Source organism: Podarcis pityusensis (genome assembly GCF_964106645.2).
Source record: "Podarcis pityusensis genome assembly, chromosome: 8".
Classification (NCBI taxonomy): Eukaryota; Metazoa; Chordata; class Lepidosauria; order Squamata; family Lacertidae; genus Podarcis; species Podarcis pityusensis.
The window spans coordinates 28373327-28399231 of record NC_138033.1 but is presented as its reverse complement, the minus strand read 5'-3'; the positions used below and the strand labels follow the sequence as shown (position 1 = coordinate 28399231).

Here is a 25905-nt window from a genome sequence, read left to right as displayed (position 1 = left end):
GCGCTCTTCTCGTTTAGCGGCCAGAATGCCAGCAACAGGTCGGTTCCGCCCCCAAATGCTCCCACCTTCTGTCCCACTCGCATTCTCTACACGCTAGTTTGGGTCGTGTGAACTGGCCCGGGCAGGCGGCGGGTGTGTGTATGGGGAGGCGCTAGCTAGTCTTCCGGAAACCAGTCCAGCACTGGTCTTGGGCCCTCTCTGGCTGCGGACGGAGGAGGTGCTGTGGCGGCGCTGCCTTGCTGTCGTGCTCCCAAGCGGCGGTCCTGTGTGGCTGCAGAGCGCGCCATTCACAGCTCGGCCGCCGAGCTCTCTCCTCCTCCCGCTGCATGCCAGCAGTACCAGCAGCAACCTTGCCTGCTCTAGGAAGCGGGCAGCCCGTGACGCTTTCCTGCTTCATTGCCTAATGCGATTTCCGTTCTCCAGCAGCTCAGCGGCAAGAGACGCAGACTGAAACACCCCCCACCCCTCCCCACTGATTTTCTGCAAGGCTCTAGCGGTGAGTGCCGGTTACATGCCTGGTATAGCAAGCGAGAAAGCTGTGAGGGGCTGGCGCACTGACACACACAGAGCGGCGGGGTGGTGGTGGTGGTTGCAACCAGATCCCCTTCGGTGCCAAAGCTGGGACAAAACTGCATCATATTCCCTGTTTGTTGCTTGTGAAGGGATTTTTGCAGCAGCGACCGTGCCCTTCTGCGCAACCACTTGCGTTTGGCAGGATGCCAGATGGACGCCCCCGCTCCTTTGCTGAATTCGTGTGTCGTAAAGTTAAACAATGTGGGATCGAGAGAGGATTAGGACCGGTGTGTTTGTGTGTGTAGACAAAACTGCTACACGCTTAGGAGGTATTTAGGTGCAGGGGTGGAAACTGCCCAGCCTCCCCTTAGACTGTGTATAGCTGGGAGAGGGAAGCTGTGCCCCTCCAGATGGGGACTCCGACTCCCATCATCCCTGATCACTGGCAAGGTTTAGGAGCTGGACTCCAGCAACATATGGAGGGCCACAAGTTCCCCATCCTTGCTGAGCAGCAGCCTTTGCCAGTCTGGTGTCCTCCAGATGTAGCTGGACTCCAGCTCCCATCACCATATGGGGCTGGCTGGGGCTGATGGGAGTTGTAGATCAACAACATCTGGAGGGTACTAGGTTGGCAAAAACTGCTGTATGGGAATCAGCTGTGCTGCAGCTGAGTAGCAGAGTCTCTCTGTTTATAGGCCTCATCACCCTCTGTTCAGTTGTTCAGTTTGTCCATGAATTGCCCAGTGTTCATTTTGCAACCTCCAGGACACCCTAGGCTCCCAAACCTACTGCCTTTCCCTTGTTGGGCCTGTAATCTGCCTAAAGTCATGAAAATGCTTTGGGTTGGTGAACTAAATTATTTTTACAATGGTGGTGCATGAAGGCAAGCAGGAATATCTCTGCACCCCATCAGCCTGCAGAGGATGCTCTGAGAAACAGGTCACTGGCCACTTAAAAATGGTTACCAGCTCTTGGTCAAAGAGTGGGGAACCTGTGTGTCTCTTGGTGTTGTTGGGCTCCAACTCCTAATGCCCCTGCCAGCATGGCCCGTGGTCAGGGATGATGGGAGTTGTAAGTCAGCAAAAACATTAGAGAGCCATGAGCCTCACCCTGCCCCAGCTGTAGGTGAATTCCATCTCCATTGTCTTTCTGTCTGTCAAAAGTCACAGCCAACAGCCTCTCTTCAAGTCACGTTGTAGGTGTTTTATTTTTTGAAAAAATATATTGCATGCTACTGCCAGGGTTTGCCAAAGTTCCACAGCCTGAGGCAATGACATTGCTGGGGTGCAAATTTGGAAGGAGCAGAGAAAGAAAGAAACCAAATTGTGAGTGTCCTCTGCGGATGTGTGCCTTATCACAGCCTCTCAAAATGGTTTACCACCCAATTGTGACTTGTGGGGTTTCAGCTGAGGGCTGTTTCACACATGGCACAGACCAGGAGATGGGGAACCTGTGGCTCTCCAGATGTTGTTGGGCTCCAGCTCCCATCAACTCTGACCGTTGGCCATGTTAGCCGATTGGAGTCCCACAACATCTGGAGGCCACAGGTTCCCCATTCTTGACATAGTCCAAAAAAGGCCCTTAGTGATGGAAGCTATGGTCTGCCCACAGGTCAGAGGTATTATGCCTCTGAATACAAGTTGCTGGAAACTGCAAGCAGGGGGAGCACTTTTGTGCTCAAGTCCTGCTTGCAGGTTTTGCACAGGCACCTGGTTGGCCACTGAGAAGAAGATGCTGAACTAGATGGGCCATTGGCCTGATCCAGCAGGCTCTGCTTATGTTATGATTATGTTCTGCTTATGTTATGTGGAAGCCGCCCAGAGTGGCTGGGGAAACCCAGTCAGATGGGCGGGGTACAAATAAATTATTATTATTATTATTATTATCATCATTATTATTCTTATTATTATTTTCTTACGTGGATGTGACCTGTGTGTGGGTTACACATTTTGTTCCTATATTTCTCTCTCTTACTCTCTTTTCCCCAGCAGGGAGGGTGCACAGATGTTCGCCATGTGTCAGCCAGAGATACCCATTAACCCGCTGTTCAATGAGGCAAAGGGGAACTCTCAACTGGACACTGCTTACCTTGGTGGAAGGGACTGTCGGCCAGATACAAACCTCAATTTCATGGGCAAGGAGGCCTATGACACCAATGAGAACTGGAGCCAGTGCACGCCAGGGGAATCGGAGCAGCGAGGAGGGAACAATGAACCGGAGGCATCTGATAACCAAATAGTGCTCATGCAGAGGCAAATTGCAATGAGCCAACCACAGGATGTCCCCCAGGGCTTGAAGTCTGGTGGCATGTCCTTTGCCTCTGAAGAAGAGGAGGAGGAGGAGGAGGAAGAAGAAGAAGAAGAGGAGGAGGAAGAGGACATCCGCAGACCACCAGAAGGAGCAGAAGTCAATGACCCAGAGCATGAGAAGGTGGTGACCAAGGAGAGGATAAAAGAAAGGAAGCTGGCCAGCTCCCCTTTAGAGGACAATGGTTATGCCAGCAGTTCCCTAAGCATTGATAGTCCTGACAGCGGGGCAGCCAGTGCTTGGGACATGCTTGCTGTTGCCACTGAAGACTGGAAGGGTCATGGAGAACCATGTTCCGCTGCTGACGCTGAGCCAGAGAACTCACCTCCTAGTTCCGAGACCCTCTTCCCAGCACTGGCTGAGGCTTTCCGCAATCTTCAGGACAAGAAGAAGTTCAAGGAGCAGGAGAAAGAGAAGCACCATGTCCACTTGGTGATGTATCGTCGCCTGGCTTTACTCCGCTGGATCCGCAGCCTCCAGCAGAAGGTGGTTGACCAGCAAAACCGGCTGCAGGAGAGCTTTGACACCATCTTGGACAACCGCAAGGAACTCATTCGATGTGTCCAGCAAGGCATGGGTTATGCCAAGAACCCAGCTCAGGCAGAATTGTAAAGGACATGACACGCATTCGCACTTTTCTCTTTCTGTGGGCCCTTCAGTCCTTAGGTTGGTCACACAAGCGAGGTGCCTACAGATTTCCATATTTGCATGGGTGGGAGACTTGTGCTTTTTAAAATGTTTGATGTTCCTCCTGTGGTATACCAGAGCATCAGTAGCCCACTGAGCATGGGCATATTGAGCCCAGCACATGGCCCATATTATTTACAAGTAGATGCAACTTTTCAAGCTTGTTTCACTCTTCATTTTGGTGCATGGCTTCTCTTGGTGAAATGCAAACACAGTGGATAACAAAATGGAATACAGAGAATCTGATCCTATGATAAGGTCTCAAGAACATGAATAAAAGCTGGGAAGGACATTGGTATATATGCCTTGAAGCCTGATGTCTGGGACCAGGAGAAAGGAGCTTGAAAGGGGTCAGTTGCCATTGGCCTTTATGCCCTGTGTTGGAGAAAGGAACTTCAATCTGGCTCAAACCATGATACAAACAGTTTGGAGCAGAATCCTCATGATCCTGAATATCAGGTGATGCAAGACAGTCAATCCTGATGATACTTTGCCCGTTGCAGCTTCTAGATCTGTTACATTCCCTGAGTCTGAGCTACTTATTTTTCTAAGTGAAGCCAGAAGGCTACCCCACTGTGCTTCCAGGTTGTTTTCCTGCTGCCTGCCTTCTACACCGTCTCCTGGTCATTTCCCTGTCATACAATCATAGAATTCTAGAGTTTCATTTAGTCTAACCCCCGCAATGCAGGCATCACAGCTAAAGAATCACTGACAGATGGCCATCCAACCTCTGTTTAAAAACCTCCAGTGAAGGACAGTTCACCACCATCTGAAGCAGTCCATTCCACTGTTGAACAGCATTTACTGTCAGGAAGTTCTTCCTAATGTTTAGTTGGAATCTCCTTTCTTGTAATTTGAACCTCTGGAGCAGCAAAAAACAAACTTGCTCCATCTTCCTTTTGTGCTTGTCAACTGCAGAAACAGTGGTGTTGGCTCTGTTTCCCATCCAGGTCCAAGCTATCTGTCCTATTCCATTTCCTATTCTGCTTCCAGGTACCTCCAGCATATTCATGCACTGCTGATCCTGCTAGCACTAAAAACAAGGTGCCTGGAATGGGGGGGGGGGGAAGCATGGAGAGATTTAGAATGATTAGAAAATGTGACTAGTTCTCATGATTATTTTTCTGCTTTTTATTTTTTATATAACCATTGTTGATTCCGTCCCTGCTGCTGCCCCAGTTAGTGTGGGTTGACTTTGCATGCACAGGATATTGCTTTTGTTCATAGCTTAGCATGTGTCCCAAAAAACCCCTCACATGCAAACTACCCCAAAGTTGTTAAGCTTTCCGATTCTGCGCCAATCCTTGAGGATGTGCTGAACCATTTCACAAGTCTAAATCTACAGGTTCAAATGCATAATTGCATTGTCTGTAAAAACTGCACCTTTTATGGATTTTGATCCTATAAGACAACATTCTTGTGACAGAATACTGGCTTTCTGCTTGCAAGATGTCTTATTTAAGTTTTTAAAGCATTTATATTTTGCATTTCCTCTAGTGGAAATAAGAGCTAAAATACAACCCTGGTGGTCTAGGCTTTTAGGGCTATTGCTCTAAATGTTTTCTCTAAATAAATTAAACCAAATCAATATTTTTGCTTTGCACCAAAAGGAAAGTTGTTCTCAAGAAATATTCTGGACTAATGTCCAGAGATTCATTATTTGTAATGATTGTTGCTATGTTTTGGGAAGGTATCAGTCCAGTTGCACAACTGCAAAAGCACGCAGTGTTGGATCTTGTTGGTGAACAATGACTGTCACATGGCTCAAAGCTTATGAAAACTGGGAGTGTGCAGCCAGCTGGAACGTGTCCAGAGCAGCAGGTTCCTGCCCACCCTGCATGTGTCTGAAGCAAAATGGTTTTTAATAAAACAGGTTGAATATGTCTAGCCTGCTAGAAGAATGGACAAGACACTGTGTCTCCAGCTGAAATCTTTTGTAATGTTTGCAGATCTACCAGTCCCATCTGGTCCAAATGGTGTCAGGTGCAGTACAGTGATCTGGCAAGGAGGGAAGTTGCTTCTTCCTGGCTGTCTTTCCAACTATTATAACTTTTTGGGTCTTGAATATTTTCACTGCTGCTGTCCAATATATTAAGGTTGGGCTTGTTTTTTTAAAGCTGTCAGGGCTGGAACAGCTGTCACCTAGTCAAATATTTCCAGTGGACCAACCTTGGTCAGAAACTGTCAAACGTTTCGAGGTGCTAAATATTTGCACTGGCAAAAGAGTAAGCTCTAGTGCAATGGGATTTCCCCCTTTTTCCTCTGCATGCATGCCATCCCCAATTCTGCTCTGAAGGATTGGGGGAAAAACCAGAACTGATTTAAGAGGCACCTGCGGTGCTGCAGGGAGGAGACGGGGAGAACATTCTGTTGCACAAGGAGAAGTCCTGCTGAAACATTGTCCTTGTCACTACGTTGAATACAACACCTCATGTTTAAGTGCCCTGTGGTCTGGAAAGTGGGCTCACCTGCATGGACTTTTGTTGCACTTAGAAGTAGCCACCTCCTGCCTCCTTCTCTCTTGAGAGGCTTGGTCCTCTCACATCCCTCTCTGTCTAGCTTCTGCTGCTGGAACATATGCTGTTACCTGTGGCCCTCCAGATGTTGTGTCTAGTGGATAGGATAACAGGAGCACAGGCTTCATCTCCCATTACTGTAACTATTCGGGCATCAGTTGGTAATATTGAACTTGAGAACTGCCTAAGGGTTTTGTTTTGTTGCTGTTGTTTTGTAGACTGATGAAAATCCAACCTTAACATGAAAGCATCTCCCATAATCGAACCTGTCTTTGGACCAAGTCCATAGGGTTGTATCCAACATTAGCCATACTTGGTGGAGACCCAGTTGAATGAATGGGCATGACAAATTTAGGTCCATTAATTTCAATAGGTCTATTCTGAATAGAACTTAGTTGGATACAATCCCTAGTCTTTAAGATGCATTCGTGTTTAAAGCTGCTACCCCACTGACCTTTGTTTAAATTATATTCAAGTTTTACTTGTTACATGCAGAGTATTTTTTTGAATGTCATGTGTTTAGTTTTAGACTTTTTAAAAAATGCAGATAGCTCTATTTATAGTATATATATATCTATGTATTTTAAACAACTGGTGCCATATCAAGAAACTCAAATCCTTGGGTTGGGTTGAGGTGAGAATGAGTCTCAACTCAACTCTGATGTTTTATCAGGCTGAAGAGAATGAAGATTATGCGTCCAACATCAAAGACAAGATGTAATGTGAAATGTATGTTACTGTTGTGTATTTTTTTACAGAATGAATTTATTGCATAGTATAACATATTTATATCAGGAGACTGGATTAGTGGCATGAATTAGCATTACTACCTGGGAGTATTTGTTGTTATTTGCAATCAGTAATGCAAATTAGGAACAATACTGCACATGTCACCAAAAGATGAAAAGAAAATTCAGTTCTAATTATGGGCAAAACATTATTATTATTATTTACTTTTAAACCACCCTTTTACCTATAGGATCCCAGGGTGGTTTACAAAACAGATAAAATGCAACATCACAGAACAATATTTAAATAGCTAAAAACCTTCTTACCGAAACTCAAAAATGACAATGTGATACATTCCATACTGCAAGTGTTTGTTCTGAGCAAAATAATCCACAAGACCATAAAGTGAGAACTTGCTGTTCATTCCCTGGGGAAGGCAGTTGAATGTAGAGCTCTAGGACATGCTCATATATGGCCATATTGTGGTGGCTGGAGCACCAAAAAGTTTGCCTCTAATGCTAGAAGCTGCTGGGAGCAAAAGCTGCATTTTTAAAATGGTATTTCTGCACTGATTAGGATCACTCTGTTGTGGGTGATGGTCCAGTCAGAAATGATGGAAGATTCTATAGCTATATGACTGCTTTAAACTGATTTAATAGTCATTCCCCTTTCCCAGTTTTTAGGGTATGGTGGGAGGTGTCACGTACAGATCTCTGGGCACCCTACCAAACTATAATTCCCTGTGTCCATTCCTGGATGCCGCTAAACGGGTAAAAGCTTGCTATGTTTGTGGTATAGTACAGACTATTATGTATAAATGGGTGGTTTTTGTATGTGCAATAAGTAAGCATGTGTATTGCTTGTGTGTTATTTTTCATTTAAAATAAAAAGTCCACATGCCTGCTCTTTGGTTGTAGGATGTTGCATATTCTATAAATGGAAAACAGAAAAGTGTGATACTTTTGTAGGAAAATGCCTGCTGTACAGAGGTAAAATTCACATTTGCTGCTCAGCCTACTTTTGCCTCTGGGCCCACCCACCAAGGGCCCTTAGAAGGGTTTCCAGAAAGGAATGTGGCTCTTGGGCTGAAAACGTTTCCCCATGCCTGATCTGTGTGATCTCCTTTAGTGCCAGGATCTAAAGCAACGTGAAACAAGTTCAGCAATGCAAATTCAAGGGAGAGTTAGTTTTTCTTGAAACATAACTGTAGCTAGTTTCACTCTGGGCCTCATGGCAAGCTGATTTTGAAACTGCAGTTTCTCAAGCAGTTTGTTATTGGGCAGACATGGTGGAATCACTTATTTCAAGGGTGGGTAGCCTGTGGCCCTCCAGATGCTGATGGACTCCAACTCCTACCATCAACCACATCTAGCCTGGCCAATAGTCAGGGTGATGGAAATTGCAGTTCAGGAACATCTGCGGAGCCACAGGCTCCCAATCTACAGGCTATTCAAAGGAATAGTCAAAAGACTGGTTGAGTTCTCCCAGTTCCACACAGAATGGGAACAGTTAGAAGACACCTTTAGGCAGAGTGCAATGACCATCTCAGGCAGCCATCCTGGGGTGCAGGAAGCAGTCACCTTCAACAGTCCCTCTTAAGTCTTTTCTGACCATTCTGCACAATTGCCACATGGCACCATTACAATGTTGGGGTTGAACCACAAGGAGGCATGGCCAAATGTAGTAGAAAGAGATGGAAAGTAGGTCTCCAAGATTTATAGTACTTGTATGAGATTTTGTTTTTCACTGACACCACTGAATGCAGGATTGGGGGTGGGGAGGTAAAGATACTGATAGAAATCACTCTGAAAATAGGCCACATTTATGCACAGAGCGTCAGGAGCAAATTCTTCCCTGGCTTCCAGAGAACAGTGGATACCGTGAGAAACCTTGTTCTTTCTTTAAATGAAACTCTACCCTTGGCAAATTCCAAATATAGATTGTGTGTTTGTTGGCTTTTAGCATCCTTGAATTTCAGCAGACTGAAAAAGAGGAGGAAGAGATGGGAAAACAAGGTGAAGAAAGGTTCAAATGAGTGTTTGAATAGTCTGTTTAATCTCCACAAAGCCTTGGGCAGAGTCACCTTTAAGTCACGGCTCAGGTGTTTATAGGCCCCTTTAGTAAGCTACCCATCTCTCCTTGTTAACTGACAGCCCTGAGGCAGTTTGGGAGAATTTAATCACTTGAGTGCTGCATACCTCTCTCAGGCCTGGATTTACAGAAGCCATCCCGGTTTCTGATTTGATCCCGGAATGTCCCACTTTTCCTTAGGACGTCCCTATTTTCATTGGAGAAATGTTGGAGGGGATGCTTTTTATGGTGGTCCATTGTTTGTTACCCTGTTCTTGTATTGTTATAGTTTATTGTCAGGCAGTTTTTATTGGAGATTCCAAGCTGCTCTGTGAGGGAAGTTCCTCAAAAAGTGAGGGTGTACACTTTAAAATGATAAAACAGAACAGAACATGCTTCGCCACCCCCCAAAAATCGAGATTTTGAAGCAAGGTAAGTTATAGGAAAATGCACAGGAAAGTTTGGAATAATGCTTGCTTGTATAACTTCCCTGCAAACATATCAGGATGAATGCTCAATAAACAGGTCATCTGGAAGTGACCAGGGTAAGAATGGTTATTCCTCAGGAAATTCTTTATTTATTTTTAGCCATGAGGTAAGTTAGCCTGTACAGCCAGAACATAGGCCATAAAAGAATTAATGAATTGAACTATTTCTCAGGCAAGGACAGAGGCCTATAGCAAGAGCCTGGCCATGGAGTTGTTTCACTTGAATCACTAATAGAGAATTTTGCAAGCCAAATCAGTTGGGATGTGTCATCCTCGCTCTTGTCTTCTTTGCTGCCACAAAATGGCCTAGGGTGCTTTTCTGTGTCATGGTGGCTATATTTAGGTTCCCTGAGACAGGCTGTGGAGCAAAAGACAAATTTACAGTGCAACCCTATACATGTCTACCCAGAACTAAGACCCATAATGTTCAGTGGGGCTTGCTCCCAGGTATATGGGTGTAGGATTTCAGCCTATACCTGGTATTTAGAAGCTCTCTAAATGGCTTGGTGCTTTTGTTTTGATGCAGCCTGCAGAGTTGCAACCGGGGCCTTGGCAGCATTCATGAGGAATTGAGGGGATGCTCCTCAGAGAGGAAGGCAGACATTTTGTGAGGAGTTGGGAGCATTCTCTTCAGAGACCGAGGCAGTCATTTTACGAGGTTTTGAGGAGGATGTTCTTCAGAGGGGGAGACAGACATCTTGTCTGACCTAGGGCCGCCCATATTTACATATGCACAGGCCCAATGTCCCTTTGCAGGTTTATTCTGGAGGGTACACCTTACTTTTGTGTGAGTCATACATGTCTAATGTGCAAGAATATGCCTCCCTCACCTTTTTGGCCCACAAGGAGTACCAAGTTGAGTTAGTTATTGGAGGATATTCCTTTGCTCTGTTTTCTAGAGAGGACATACCGTAATCTTTCTACCGTGGCATCCTGAGAAAGGACACAAAGCAGCCTATTCTGTTCATATCCTCATACCAACAACTGAAGGGTAGGGGCATCTATCTGTGTCATCATGGGCGAAAGGAGATTGCTCAACTTGCTCCATTCCTTCCACTGACGGAAACTTCAAGAGCCGACCCTTTTGAAAGTGTGTGCTGAATAGATTATAAAACCTGTGGCGTATCTACATATGCATCCCCCCAAGAAAAGATGAAACAAGATTGAAAAGGGGCACAATTTTGCATAATATTTACACAAGCCGATTTATATGTAGAGGTACAGATTTAGAAATTTCTGTAATTTAAGCAGAAATATAATCCCTCTCACCCTAGTAGTGGAGATTGTGGACAGACAGGTGACCTGTGTGCCTGCTCAGTACGTTGTCCAGGTTTTAATGGGCTCCTCCTGCTTCCTTAGGGTTCATATTGAAACAAGACTTGGACTGGGGGGCCACTAGGGGCGCATTGGAAGATGGCCGACAATACCATCTCTCCGACCCACACGGGGTAATTAAGAGGCTGTTATGGGAGTAGGCAGCCTCCCTTGTTGCCCCAAGGGAATGGGGAACACTGCCCTTGCCTGTTATGCCCATAAATCACCCCCAAATTCAAAAGAAGGGGGTGAGGGCACTAGGCAGAATGCCCCCGTGTGGACCTCGGCTCTCCTGGACGCTGTCTCTGATCGTGCACTAGCTGCAGCAATTTGGAATAATTAATTACAAAAGAAGCAAATGCACATATTTCAAGTGAAAAAGGGGAGTGAAGACTGCTAATTTAAGTGACCTCTCCGAAAGAAGACGATGGGTTGGAGCAACAGGAATATTTTACAATGAAGATACACCAAAGGCTGGGTATGTCGGCAACGGGACTGAATGGGGGGGGGGGGACCTTTTTTACTTTCCTTCTATGTGATTTACCAAGAACCCCTCCTCATTAGAACCGTCGGTTTAACTGACCCAAGCAGGATGATTAAGGTCTGTGTGGAGATAAACTTTAACCAAAAGTATGCTTTATGGAGATCGAGAAGCAATAAGAGCTTTTGGAATGGCGCAGCAATTAATTCAGAGTCGCCATCTTGCCAAAGGATTTATAGCCGGGAGGAGGAACGGACTTGTTTTCAGACTGCATTCCTGGTGAATCTCCTCAGAGGTTTGAGAAAGGAGGCAGATTGGTGAAGATTAATGACGCTAAGACTGTTTTGATGTATGGAAGTGATGTTATATGGAAAACGTCTGGATATGGCTACTGGATAAAAAATAATAATATCCATGCAGGATTACAAACTGTTTTAACCAGCTTGTGGAGACTATCAGAGGTCACAAAGAGAAAGGAAAAATATATGAAAATAACAACAAGAGATGTGGAAAAACAATAAGAAAGGACTGGATAGTACTGTGAGCATCATATGGTTAGATTTGTGGACATTAAAACAGCAGCAAGAAGCAAGAAGTTGATTGGATCCCCTTCGGAACTTGAAATATGGGTACCCCCAACAAAAATTTAAAATTCGGCTGTGTAATTTGGAATTTATGTAATTTGGTTTGATTTGATGTGATTGGTCGGTTAATAAAAAATTATTCTTAAAAAAAAAGAAACAAGACTTGGACTGGACAGAAAACTGAGTCCACATGCTGGGCCAGATTATTACCTTCCCCTCAGCCCTCTCAAGTCAAATTTGACAGGTCAGTGTGGCCGCCACCTGTCAATCACTTGCCATCACTTATATGTTGAGCCTGGAAGGATGAATACCCTCTATCCATTATGCAATGGTCTGAGGGCCACATGGCCCTGGCTACATTTGAACATCGTTCAGGTCAATTTTGTGTGGCTGACATACATATACTGATGGTTATTGTATCTGTAATGTGAACTGATAGTGGGTTTTTGTTGTTGGCATTATTTTTATTTTATTTATTTTATCCTTTCTTCCTGCTTTCTTTTGTATGTTAAATTTACAAATAAAACAGTAGTAATAGTAACAACAACAACAACAACAACAACAACAATATCTCTTCACATTACAATGACGTCAGGTCACTTATTTTTGCCCCCACCCCATGGTTTGATATCAGACTGTGGGCAAAGGCACAGTCTGCAAACCGCTGACAATCAGCTGATTGTCAGGTCTCGTGAAGCTAGCGGCATAGCACTTCAAATGGGGCTTTGCCGTCTTCATCCTTTCCCTTCGCCAGTAGCAGTAGTGACACTGCTGACATATGGGTGCTCTCTGTCCTGGAAAGGGAACTAACGTGTTGAAAATCAATGGCCGCAAGCTGTCTCTCAGATTCATCCCTGAATCTGAGGTACGATGAACAATACAAGCCTACCTTACAGACCTGTTGTAATGAGGTAATGCATAAACAACCGCCTTGTGGTACCTTAAAGATTTGGACACATGAAACGAATAATAATAATTCTTATTATTATTTCCAGAGGGGTGGCCATGCTAGCTGTTATTATTATAATAATGGTGTTATTGTAATATATATGTTATAATGAGGATTATTGCCATTGGTGTCTAAGGCTTGCAGTAATGACCCCGTTTGCCAAGCTCATTTCTACTCTTGTTCCTTTCTCGGCAGCATCATAATGGGTAAGACTCTGAGTTCTTAACTAAGATGCAGCATCTGATGCAAACACAGTATGAGCCTCCTGTAATGATCCCATTTGAAATGCCACCACGTGCACGAAAACTACCCTTCGGGGAAGAATATTAAGCAAGAGCAACTCAGTTGGAAATTCAGATTATTTTCTGTGTGTTTTCCTTGTTTTTACATTCTGATGATAAGAAGACCCTTTAGAAAAAGTGGCCTTTTTCACTACACCGTTGCTCAAAAAGAACACAGCAATAGAAAGGCTTTGCATTCTCAACTTCTGCCTTGGTTGCGTACACACAATACATGTAAAGCACCCATGAAGAGTAATTGGAACTGTAGTTTACCCCTCACAGAGCACCTAGCACCCTTAACAAACTACAGTGGTGCCCCGCAAGACAAATGCCTCGCAAGACGAAAAACTCGCTAGACGAAAGGGTTTTTCGTTTTTTGAGGTGCTTCGCAAGACGAATTTCCCTATGGACTTGCTTCGCAAGACGAAAACGTCTTGCAAGTTTGTTTCCTTTTTCGTAAAACCGTTAATACCCAGGGTGCATTGCTTGAAGAGGTGCAGTTGCGACTTGACTTCGAGGAGCAACTCATAGCACGCGGTGTGGTAGCCTTTTTTGAGGTTTTTGAAGACTTTGGTGATTTTTGAAGCTTTTCCAAAACTTCTTTTGCAGCCATTTGGTAAGTTAAACTTTTAAAACTTTTTTGGGGGGGTTTGGATTTTGGGTTGGGGTGTTTGGAATTCAAGGACTTGGTGTTGGGGAGGGGTTTGCAAGAATCTGGAAGCTTGTGTTTTTTTTTCTGCATTTTTATGATTTTTTGTGACCATTGGGCCACTCTGCTGTTTGTTTAAAAAAAATTCTGGATTTGAATTTCTGTGAGGTGGGTGGCTGGGGGAACAGTTGGGAAGGGGTTTGCAAGAATCTGGAAGCTTGTGTGGTTTTTTCCTGCATTTTTATGATTTTCTGTGACCATTGGGCCACTCTGCTGTTTTTTTAAAAAAAAATTCTGGGTTTGAATTTCTGTGTGGTGGGTGACTGGGGGAACAGTTGGGGAGGGGTTTGCAACAGTTGGGGAGGGGTTTGCAATTTCTGTGTGGTGGATGGCTGGGGGAATAGTTGAGGTTTTTGAAGACTTTGGTGATTTTTGAAGCTTTTCCAAAACTTCTTTTGCAGCCATTCGGTAAGTTAAACTTTTAAAACTTTTTGGGGTTTTTGGATTTTGGGTTGGGGTGTTTGGAATTCAAGGACTTGGTTCTGGGTTTGAATTTCGGTGTGGCGGGTGGCTGGGTGCTTTTGAATTTTTTGGATGTGAAGCACTGATTATTTTGGGGGGGGTTTGCGCAGGTAGGAGCTGTGCTGCCATGGGACACAAGAAGACTGCTGCTGCAGAGGCCGGCGAGGGGAAGAAGGAGAAGGTTACGCTGGAAATGAAGAAGGAGATCATCCAGAAGCATGACGGTGGAATGCGTGTGACAGACCTCGCCAGGGAGTACGGGAGGAATCCATCGACCATCCCTGAAGATGAGGGAAAAGATCCTTGCGACTGATGCAGCCAAGGGAGTCACCAGGATCATGAAGAACCGCCCAGCTGTTCTGGAGGAGGTGGAGAAGTTGCTGCTCATCTGGTTAGAAGAGAAGCAGCGTGCAGGGGACACAGTGACTGAGGCCGTCATTTGTGAGAAGACCAAGGCCTTGCACGCAGACCTCGTCCGGGAACAGCCAGGAACCTCAGGCGAGCCAGAAGTCTTCAAGGCAAGCAGAGGCTGGTTTGACTGGTTCAAGACAAGATCTGGAATCCACAGCGTGGTCAGGCATGAAGAGGCTGCCAGTTCTGATGTTTCTGCGGCTGAAGACTTTGCAGCAGAGTTCCTGGAGGTTGTGAAGACGGAGGGCTACATTCCACAGCAGGTCTTCAACTGCGACGAGACCGGGCTGTTTTGGAAGAGGATGCCCAAAAGGACTTTCTTCACACAGGAGGAGGCCAAGTTGCCTGGCCACAAGCCCATGAAGGACCGTCTGACCCTGCTCTTCTGTGCCAACGCAAGCGGCGACCTGAAGATCAAGCCCCTGCTGGTGTACCACTCGGAGAACCCACGGGCCTTCAAGAAACACAAGGTCGACAAGGAGCAGCTGAGTGTCATGTGGCGATCCAACAGTAAGGCTTGGGTCACACGTGTGCTCTTTGTGGACTGGGTCAATCTTGCTTTTGGCCCTGATGTCAAACAGTACCTGCTGGACAACGACCTGCCGCTGAAGGCTTTGCTTCTGATGGACAATGCTCCTGCTCATCCTAAAGGCCTTGAGGAGGACTTGTTGGAGGAGTTCAGCTTCATCAGCATCATGTTCCTGCCGCCTAACACCATGCCACTGCTCCAGCCAATGGATCAGCAGGTCATCGCCAATTTCAAAAAACTCTACACCAAGGAGCTTTTCAGGCGATGCTTCGAGGTGACTGATTGCACCACCATCACCCTGCGGGAATTCTGGAAGGACCACTTTGACATCGTCACCTGCTTGAAGATAATCACCACGGTCTGGAACGGGATCAGCCAGAGAAATTTGAATTGCGCTTGGCGCAGCCTGTGGCCGGACTGTGTGGCACCAAGTGACTCTGATGCACCAGAGTCAACAGTGGTGCAGGACATTGTTGCCTTGGGGAGGACCATGGGCCTGGAGGTCACAGAGGAGGACATCAGCGAGCTGGTGGAGGAGCACGACCACAAGCTGACCACCCAGGAGCTGGTCGAACTGCAGGCAGAGGCTGCGCAGGAGCAGGCCTCTCTGGAAGAGGAGGAAGCAACTGAGGAACAGCTGTCCTCCAAAGAACTGAGGGACATTTGCCTGAAGTGGAAGCATGTGCAGGCTTTTGCACAGCGGCACCACCCTGACAAGCACGTGGCACATGACCTTGCGAACACTTTTGATACGAGGGTCATGTCGCCTTTCAGGGAGGTGCTGAAAAGGCGGATGAAGCAGCAGACCATGGACAGGTTCTTCAGCAAGAAGCAAAGAGTGGAAGAGGAACCTTCTTCGAGTTGTCCCCCAGAGTCTTAGAAAATGTACTGTACACTTTGTTGATTTTTAAATGTTTTTCTGTCATGTTTAGAAACTTAATTTATTGTTCCTTCAATTTTTGAAATGCTCTTTACAGTATGTGTGACTTTAAAGAGCACTTAATAAACTCTTGTTGTACCAAATTTGGCTTTGTTTGGACTTTTTTTGACCATAGGAACGCATTAATTGAATTTCAATGCATTCCTATGGGATTTCGTGCTTCGCAAGACGAAAAATTCGCTAGACGAAAAACTCGCGGAACGAATTAATTTCGTCTTGCGAGGCACCACTGTACAGTGCTCACAATTATTTGGGGGAAGCCATGTGCTTTAAATGTATATTGTGTGTATGCAGCCTTAAAGTTAACTTTTTATCAGAAAACTCCTGGTACATCCTTTCCTTCTTCCATCCTCCCTTCTCCTCCTGGCCTATAACTCGATCTGGCCGGAGCCCTGTTTGAACAAATGCTGCTTACTTCTACTGGGCCAGAGACATTCCTGAGGGGAAGTGTCAAATTTATCCAAGGGCCATGTTGTGTACTATTTATTTTTAAACCTGCACATGCCACTTTTTCATATTAATTTTAAAATAGTTTATGAACTAAACACAAGCAATAAAATACCCATTAAGGAATATAATCTAAGCAAGTAACATTACTCTGAGGGAAAGTAGGTTTGCTACTAAGCATATCCATAAAAAAGAGCTGCAACTCATTCACTAGAAAACCTGTATGATACACGTATTCGACACATTCACAATTTACAATTTTAAGTGTGCATTTAAAAGCCTTGCAGAGAGCAATCCTAGCCCCCAGATCTGCTGGCAGGGTGTGTGTGTATGTGTATAATAGCCCCCTGGCCATTCTTCCTAAACACCCACCTTTGTTGGAGAAAAGAAATAGGTCTGGCCAACCCATGAGGTGACTGTTTTGGGCAGCAGGATCCACAGGGGCAGCAAATCTGGCCTCCAAGGAACATATTGCCCAGTGCTGCTGCAGTGCCAGAAGCAGGGGTAGACTTTGGTAATCTTTTGTAAAATGGCATCCTGTGCAAGGCCAAAATTCCGCATCCCAAAATGGATCTTCTCAATTTTGCACCCCTATGGCTCAGTACCCTGTGCGGGAGCAACCACCTATACCACCCTAAATTCAGCGCTGCCAGCAGCAGCTGCAGCATTCTCCATGGAGGCCAACTCTTCCACCTCCTTGGCAGCACCCTGCCCCAAGGCTGCCTCTACAGCAGCCTGGGTGAATAGGAGGCGCTACTAGTCTTCTCCCACCCCCTACTTCTGATGTTGACCTTTATGTTCTTCATTCCTCCCTTCTTCCCTGGCACTTTATGGTTTGCCTCAGGTGCCAAAATGTCTTGGGCTAGGCCTGGACAGATAGTTATAGTTATAGTTATAGTTATAGTTATAGTTATAGTTATAGTTATAGTTATAGTTATAGTTTTATAGTTATAGTTATAGTTATAGTTATAGTTTTATAGTTATAGATAATGTAATAAGAGATAGATAATAATAAGATATAGATAATGTAATAAGACGCTCCAATATTTTTGGAGACTCAAATTTAAGAAAATGGGGGGAGATGGCACAGAGTTGTTGAGCTTTTTGAGGGGGGTGATTGCCCAGGGTTGTTGAGCTCTTTTTTTGGGGGGGTGTCAAAAATAGTCAGTCCCCTCACATTTAAAGCTGAATGTATCTAATTCACAGTTCTGAAACAACACAAGAACCATCCTTCAAAATGTGCACTCATTGAAGCAATGTTTTTAAAAATGCATATATCAGGGGAAATGTACATGCAAACAAACATTTTAGTGAAAATAGCATAGACAAATGCATTACGTGAAACTGAAACTACATACAAAAATGTGTTTATACGGATAAATTTGCATGAAAATGCTGAAGAATTTCCATTAGGATTCTCCCCCCCCCACGCGCTTTTTAAAAATGCAAGTTTGCTGCAGAAACTGAATTTAAGATTGGAAAAGCAGGAAACTGTGAAAACTGAAATAGAGAGATCCTGCCCTCCCTAGTGGAGAATGCTGTAGTGAGATCCCACTGCTTCTGAGCATAGAATGGGGAGCGGGTGCCACCTTGTCCTTCACCTCAGGCTGCAAAATGTCTGAGGCTGGCCCTGATGATAACGAAGAAGCAGAAGCAATAGAACATGCATTTTTTTTAAAAAAAATCATGATTTGGTGCTGGCTGTCCTGACAATGGCACCATGGTAACACATGGCATTTTAGTTTGTGTGCCAATGCCATCTGACGTCTATAGAGCGCAAATGGCAGGGACGTATTTGTTTCATTTTTGCCTGCTCTCTTGCCAGTCAAAAGAGTCTATAAAATCCCTCCAAAAGGTTGCGTGAATTGGAGGGCTGGGGTTATAAGGGAAAGCACAGAAATTCAAAATTCCTAAATGATATTGCAATTAAGAGCAAACAAAACAAAACAAAAGATTTTTAAAATCTCATGGAATTGAGAAACAAACAAGGAATGGCCTTCCACAGCGTACATCAACTGGGTGTCCTCCAGATGTTTTGGACTACAGTTCCCATCATTCCCAGCCAGCACATGGTACACGGTTCACAGAGGCATGAATTTTTTTTTTTTCATTTTAAAAAGCGGGAGGTAGAGAACGTTAAAAAAAAAGTGGAAAAAAACAGAAGAACACAAAAGAGAAAGATAGGTAGCTAGTAGCGCCCGAGACGGAGTCTGTTTGGTGTCGATACTGTGTAGAATTAAGTCACAATGGTCTTGCTCATGGCCTAAGGGTAGACAAGTCTCTCCCAGTGGAGAGCGAGCCCAGCCTGGGATGAGCGATGTGGAGCTTTGGATTGATAACCCAACTCAAGAGGGAAAGAGGGAGGGCTGGGGCCCGCCTTGAGGCCGAAAAGCCTGCATTTATCCTGGTGATAGCAGGCAAGCCAGAGCTTCAGGCCTTGCGGCGGAAAACGGCTTAACCCACCCACCCCACATGCTTCATTTATCAGGCAGCGGAAGTGGAGGGGAGGTGGGAGTACCAGCGGAAACAGTCTGAAAACAAACTGAGTGAATTTATACCACTTCTGACAGCATGAAGTACACATGCATCTTGCTACGTTTCTGTGTGCATCAGAGTATCTTGTCATATTTAATAGTGGAGAGTGCATGGTGTTGTTAGAGGGCAGCAAGGTGTACTGCAAAGCCCTCTCATCATACTAGAATGCATGGACATCCAGTGAAGCACAACGTTGCTAAGAGTCAGGACAGATTCACACAGCACATAATTAAACCTGTGGAATTTGCACGCACAAGAGGCACTGATGGTCACCAACTGAGATGGTTTTAAAAGAGGATTAGACAAAGTCATGGGCTATAAGGCTGTCAGTGTTACTAGCCACAATGGTTATATTCTACCTCCACTATCAGAGGCAGTATGCTTCTGGATACCAGTTGCTGTGAATCCCAAGTGGGAAGAGTGCTGTCAGGGACAGCCCAAAACATCTTGACATCTGAGGCGAATCACCAAATGGTGCCCCTCCCTGACAGGGAAAAAGGGGGAGGAGTTGATCCAGTTGGGGCTTGGTCACTGCCAATCAGCTGATCAGCACTGGCTTCAAGCCTTGCTTTTGGCATGGATCAGCTCCACTCAGGAGCTTTCCATCCAATCTCAGCATGGCTTGCTTTTGGTGTCCAATTTAAAAGGTGCTGACTGCAAGCCCATATTTCAAGGCTCATGATTGTTCCTTTGCAGCCGTGTCTTCTTCACCTACCCCACAGCTGATGTAATACTTATGATGGCAGGTGAGGCTTGGGAGGGTGTGGCTTGGGGAAAACAGCTTCATGGGCCAAATTAGGACGTGTGCTGGGCTCAGTGAGGCCCACAGGCAGGTTTCCTGCAGCTGGTGTACAGTGCACTCAAAGGCTCCTCTCCAAGCTTGGGACGTAAGAGCATATTGTTTTCCATTCTACTCTGTAATTGCATGCAGCATTGTATTCCGTTGTAGCTTGCCTTCCACCAAAACTATGCATTCATCTCACTCAACCTCTGTATGCTCAGTCATATGTACTTGCAACACTGAGATTTACGTTGGGAGAGGAGACATAGGTATTTGTATGTCTCTTCTGTGTATCCCCCTCTCCTCAGTCATTTAGAATTGGGACCTTTCCTATCAAGTATACATTTCTTTTTAAAAAACAAAACAAAACCTGAGCTTTCTTATTTTCCAAACCCAGAGTCTCAGTGTGATTACATCCAGGGCAAAGTGTGCCCCTTCAACAAGGATTCAGTGTTCAGTTCAAGTTGCTGCTCATGCCTTTAAACTAGGGTTGCCATATTTCAAACAGTGAAATGCCATGTGTCATTTTCTCCAATTTCTGCCCTGACACTGTTGCCGAATGCAGTATTTTGGTTACATTCAGGAAATTCCAGACATATGGCAACCCTACTTGAAACTCCAATTGCCATCATAACAAAAGTTGCAGTAGGAAGTCCTTGTCCTGGAAAGAGCAGACGGGAGTGATCCGATGCCATCTAGCAAATACATTATTGTGACGGGGAAAGGCTGCAGAACCTTCCTCAAGCAAGCCACGCATGATGCTCCTTCATAAGCTACCATGCGGATGGAATATTACCTGACAGCAGAATGCAGACAGGCAGCAGACTCAGATTTGCTTAGAAGCTTTGCGAGTGAAGTCATAGCTGTCTGCACAGATGCAGGGAGTAGGAAAGAATTTCTGCAAAACCAGGCAAGTCATGTGTAGCAAGATATTCTGTGATGTGTACTTGGGAAGGGCCATAGCTCAGTGGTAGAGCATCTGCTTTGTCATGCTTTGTCCCAGGTTCAATCCCCAGCACCTCCAAGCAGGGCTGGGAATGTTCCCTATCTGAAATCCTAGACAGACTCTGCCAGTGAGTGTAGACAGTAGTGAGAGAGGGACCAATGGTCTGACCCAGTATAAGGCAGCTTCCTATGAGCCGCTCAATGTCTTTTACTCGGTCATAAGATCTACCAGATGAACTTCTGCCAAGGTGGCTTCTATCATAAAAGACAATAAACAAAATTTTAAACCAGTAACAACACATTGCAATGGATGCAAATTAAAGCACTGCCACCAATTCAGTAACCAGAACAATTCTCAAGGCCAGGTAGCAGTAAATCCCCAAAGGCCTGGGTAAATAAATGTGTTTGCAGCCAGCGCTGAAAACTCAGAAAGTTTGACACCTGCCTTTTCCCCCAGGGGGAGATGGTTCCATAAACTGGGCACCATGACAAAGAAGAGCTTCCCTCTGGTTGCCACCAGATGTATTTCTGCATTCTGAGAACACAAGAGGGCCTGATCCTGAGATCTTAGTAGCTGGGTTTGTTGTTATGGGTGCAGATGTCACCTCTGGCCTGGCCTGAAACCTCCTTACACCAAACCGGAATCCTGAGGACACACACAGAGGGGCTCCTTGTGGCTGCTTTTTAACTGCGGCACTTTTCCTGTAGAGTCACCAAAATCTTTTCCTGAACATCTTCTGAAGAGCTGAATCGACTTATTGATTGCTTGGTTTTTAATAGCAATTATAGGATGGGGATAATCTGAATGTCAATTTTGGGTCTTCTCCAAGCCTCTGGTTTTCTATCCATAAGATAGGATATTGTATTATTATTTATTGTTGTTTTTAATTGTTTAAAAATGAATATCGTAAAACTCCTCATGAAGGGGTGGTTGATAAATATATTGATTAACAATGATAATAATATATTATATTTGGGCTGCACTGAACTGACCAGCAGTGGCTTGTCAGGATTTCCAACACAAATCTTTTCTCATTCCTACCTGGAAATATCAGAAACTGAACTTTGGACCTTTTGCTTGCAAAGCAGATTCTCTATCCGTGAGCCACAGTCCTTCTCTTTCTCTACCTGTCACAAAAATAGGTGGGCCAGCCTCTTTCTACAATATTTCATGGATAACATTTCAAATGATTGGTGCTTTAGAAGCTGGCTGTGACGTTTTCCTTTGACTCCCTCGCACTTTCCCCACCAACACCACTCCATACTTTGATAACAATCAACTTGCATTGGCAGATCCATCTTTTAATCGTTTTGTTTATCGTCAGTCGCTTTTGGGTGAGATTAATCAACAGGGCAATTTGGGAAGAAGCTTTGCCCTACAGGCTCGCTTTCATCTGAAAGCAGCTCCTCAGAAAGTCCCACCTTTTACAGAGCGGGACTTGCTCTGACATGTCCCATTACTGGAGCTGAGGAATGGCCTTCGTAGAGCAGAAAAGTAGGCCCCACGGCCCTCTGGGGCCCAGCAATCAAATGGAAATGTGACAGCTACTCAGCCTTGCTATTTGGCTAAGCTATGCTGGGTTACAAGGCAAGGCTTGAGCTTCCCTGTTTGCCAGGAGCTTCCAAAATGATTCTGGAGCAAGCGGACAAAGCAAGTATGAGGAACTTTTGGCCCTCCAGATGTTGCTGAACTACAGTTCCCATCAGCTCCAGCAAGCATGGCCAGGGATGATGAGAGTTGTAGTTCAGTACACATGTGAAGGGGAGAGCTGGCCCAAGACATTTTGCTTCCTAAGGAGAAGGACACAACAGTTCCTTTCACCCATATTTTACACAGGGAAGCTGAATCTTACTTCAACACCAAGCGATGGAACAACATCATCTGTCAAACCAGAGAGTAGCAAGTTAGATTTGTGGGAACAGAGCAGGCTAAGGAGCATGCACAGCTCTGCCGCCCAACACCTCACCATCACTGCTCATCCCTGCAGTATTTGGTGCCTCACTTTGCCTAATGGTGGGGCCAGCCGTGGATAAGGGAAGCTGCATAACTGAAACAGTGGGATGACTTGAAGAAAATGTGGACTTAGCAAGGGTTTGGCAGCACATATATATCAGATTCTTGTATGAGATAACTTGAAACCTGACTTCCATGAGGGCTACATACTTTTCCAAGAGCCAAAAACATTGTTAGGTTTCTTACCTGCTGCTACTTAAACCAAGGCTGGAGAATCTGTGGCCTTCTAGACATTGTTGGACTACAGCTCCCATCAACCCTAGTTATCATGGACAATGATAAGAGATTTTGGCAGCTGTAATACAGCAGTATCTGGAAGGCCATAGATTTCCAATTCCGGGGTCCTCCTGATCTAAACCATCTTCCACCTTAGAAAAGAGCCCATGGCTGGTGAAGTTGTGAGGAAGCTGATCCAGCAGCAAGGCTTTTCTTACATTCTTCTCCAAGAGACCCTGTGGATGGGAAGAAAAGAGCCCATGGCTGGTGAAGTTGTGAGGAAGCTGATCCAGCAGCAAGGCTTTTCTTACATTCTTCTCCAAGAGACCCTGTGGATGGAGCTGAACCCCAAAGCTTGACAATGCTAACAAGTCAGTAAAGAACATTTTAACATGGCATCCTACTAAAGCAAAAATAGGGACAAAATAAGGAGCTTGGAATTCTAGGATCAGGGAACAGGAAAGAAAACCTGCCCCTAAACAATACAGTTGGAGGATATGTAAAAGTGGATGGCCTCCTTTGCATCCCATCACCTTACCTGTGCCACCCGTGAGAGGCATCTCAGGTGGACAAGACAGACAGCAGGCCTGCAGTAGATGGATGGGCAGGAGTCAGGCTGGCAACTGTGGAATGGTGGCAGGCAGCGAGGCCTTGCTGTGTCTGGTGGTCCTCATGTATCCCAGCAGCTAATACCTGTCAAAATGCAGGCTTAGCTTGGCCCATGTTTCATAAGCTTCACGCTCTGTGGCGGGAGACAAAAGGCCCAGCTCTTCAATGGAGTTCTTAGAATAAACCCTAAACCTCATCAAATCCAATCCGCCAATAAAAATCACGCATAACAAAAGGCAGGCAACTAAGCTGCCTTTTTGCCGCACTAACAAGTTTTCACAAGGCTGTTTATCCACACAATTTGGAACGACACTTAAAATCTCTAATCCCAACAGGCGTGAAAGTGATCGTCCCAGCCCTAAGCAGGTGTATTTTTCCTCCTCGTCCCACCCCCAAGCTGCTGGCACAGTGTTTGGGCGCCCGTTGGGAGTTGTTGGGAATGGGGCAGCTGCAGCCTGAATGCTTCCCTGACCTCAAAGAGGCCTCCCCCTCCTTTTTCCTTAGTTTTATCCACCCCCCTGCCCACCCCATTCATCCTGTTTTTTAAAGGAAGCAAAATGGTTACAAGGTTCTTAAGCTCAGGCAAGCAAAATGCTCGACAATAGGCTAGGACAAAGGGAAGTTCAGGGGTTTGCTACCTAATCCACAAACACATGATAATGAAGTGTATGAAACTATGAGACTAGCTGCATTAAGCCTGCTGCTGAAGAAACTGGAAGTTTAGGGTGATTCTTTTCCCCTCCGGCATGTTAGGAATTGAGAAAGACCTTTCTGCCAAAGAAGGATAAGAGGTGCTGTTGTGTACTGAAAACATTCACTGGTTTTGCCTCCCCATACACTGTTTTGCTTTTATGCCCCCCACTACCTTACAAACCACCTTAACATCTGATTGAGGGCAATACATCAGCCAGTCAGATATTTACTGCTTGGTTGTAGCCAACAGCCATTACAATGGTAGCTGCTGAAAAACAAAACTAGAGAATCCAAGAGTGAGTTAAACATACAAACTTTCGGAAATACATGCCATCAAAACTTAAAATGGTCAACTTCCCCAGACCATTTAGAATTTTTTAATCCGTTTGACAAATAAGAAAAGACGTATCTGTCAATTTGAGTTTCTCTCAGTTTCTCACTTTTCCAGTCTTCAGTTTAGTTCTCCACATATCCACACTAGTTTGCAATTTTTTTAAAAAAAAAGTTCTCATGAAGAAATCATTGCCATTGTAGTGTGAATTTCTCCTGATTCTCCTAAATGTATGCAATTTATCCTAATATACACCTTTTTGCAAACAAACTTCCCTTAATATAAGGCATTTTTGTATGTTATTTTCAGTAATACATGCACATATACACATGACTCAAGTATGTGCATTTTTATAGACATTACTTGGCTGAAGAACTGCACTGCAAAATTCAGAGAAGTCTGAATTTTGAAGGATGGCTGGGTTTCGGTTGGCATATTGTTTTAAGAACGTGTGGAGCAGGTAAATTTACCTTTAACTGAGAAAGGAATAGAATTTCTCCTGCATCCCTACTTGGCAGTAAACACTGTTTTGGGTCAAACTTTCTTGCTGCTAGTGCATATGAATCTACCCTATAGATTACAAAGCCACCACATGTTTTATTATCACCCAGACAGACTATGTAGCAGAACAAATCCTAAAGAAATCATCATTGCCATGGCAAAAGCTACTTGCATTTTTGCTGTGGGTGTGGATGTTTTAAAAAAGCAATAGCAAACCTTTTCCCACCACATTCCTTTCTGGACAGTCTTCTGGGGGCTGCATGCCATTGGTGGGTGGGGCTAGAAGCAAAAGTGGGTGGAGTAATAAATGTAGATTTCACCTCTGTACAGTCTGCTAGTTTCTTGACACCCTCATATCCTCCATCAAGGCAAGCAAGAGATGTTATCAGAGTTCATGGACACATTCCAACAAGGCAAAAACATTCCTGGAGGAAGGGACTGGGATGGGGTGTGGCCTGGGAAGAGACCTTAGATGTCTGCATTTGGCTCCTGGGCCTGATTCCCCATCACCTGCTTTAGCCAGGAGCAAAAGGAAGCAAGGACCCTCTTTCTAACAGCTGGGCAGAAGAAGGAATTTCAAAAGTTGCAGCTTTCCCCAACCCTTCCCATTGCCCTAATTTCCGCTTCCTTTTCTATTTTCATCAGAGTTCTCCAACACTCCCTTCTTCCCGGAAACATGGTGGGAAGCATTCAAACCTGGCTTCCTTCCACACAACTCTGAAGCAGAAGCTGCGCCTCTCGGAGTTGGGTGGGTGACAGCATGTTTTTTCCTCAAGACGTAGGGCAGCTCTTTCATTGAGTGGTAGTGGGCAAGTTCCTTTCTTAAACCCTTTTAAACGTTACGGTTTTCCTCAAAGAACCAT

General features: G+C 45.0%; 1 protein-coding gene and 1 long non-coding RNA gene across 2 annotated transcripts; one reads left to right on the top strand and one right to left on the bottom strand.

Annotated features, from left to right (window-relative positions):
* Positions 1–337: 337 nt before the first annotated feature.
* Positions 338–7072, top strand: LOC308483080 (UPF0500 protein C1orf216 homolog). The gene is made up of 2 exons (XM_081016630.1): positions 338–496; positions 2502–7072. The coding sequence occupies exon 2, from the start codon at positions 2518–2520 to the stop codon at positions 3430–3432; it is 915 nt and encodes a 304-aa protein (XP_080872756.1). The 5' UTR covers positions 338–496; positions 2502–2517; the 3' UTR covers positions 3433–7072.
* Positions 6744–10819, bottom strand: LOC308483081. Its single transcript, XR_013989582.1, has 2 exons — positions 9787–10819; positions 6744–9668 (listed from the first exon to the last, which is right to left on the bottom strand). It is a non-coding gene; the product is annotated as an uncharacterized lncRNA (long non-coding RNA).
* Between the last annotated feature and the right edge of the window lie 15086 nt (positions 10820–25905).

Coding starts and splice junctions, on each gene's coding strand:
- LOC308483080 (XM_081016630.1), top strand. CDS start 2,518: ATGTTCGCCATGTGTCAGCCAGAGATACCCATTAACCCGCTGTTCAAT.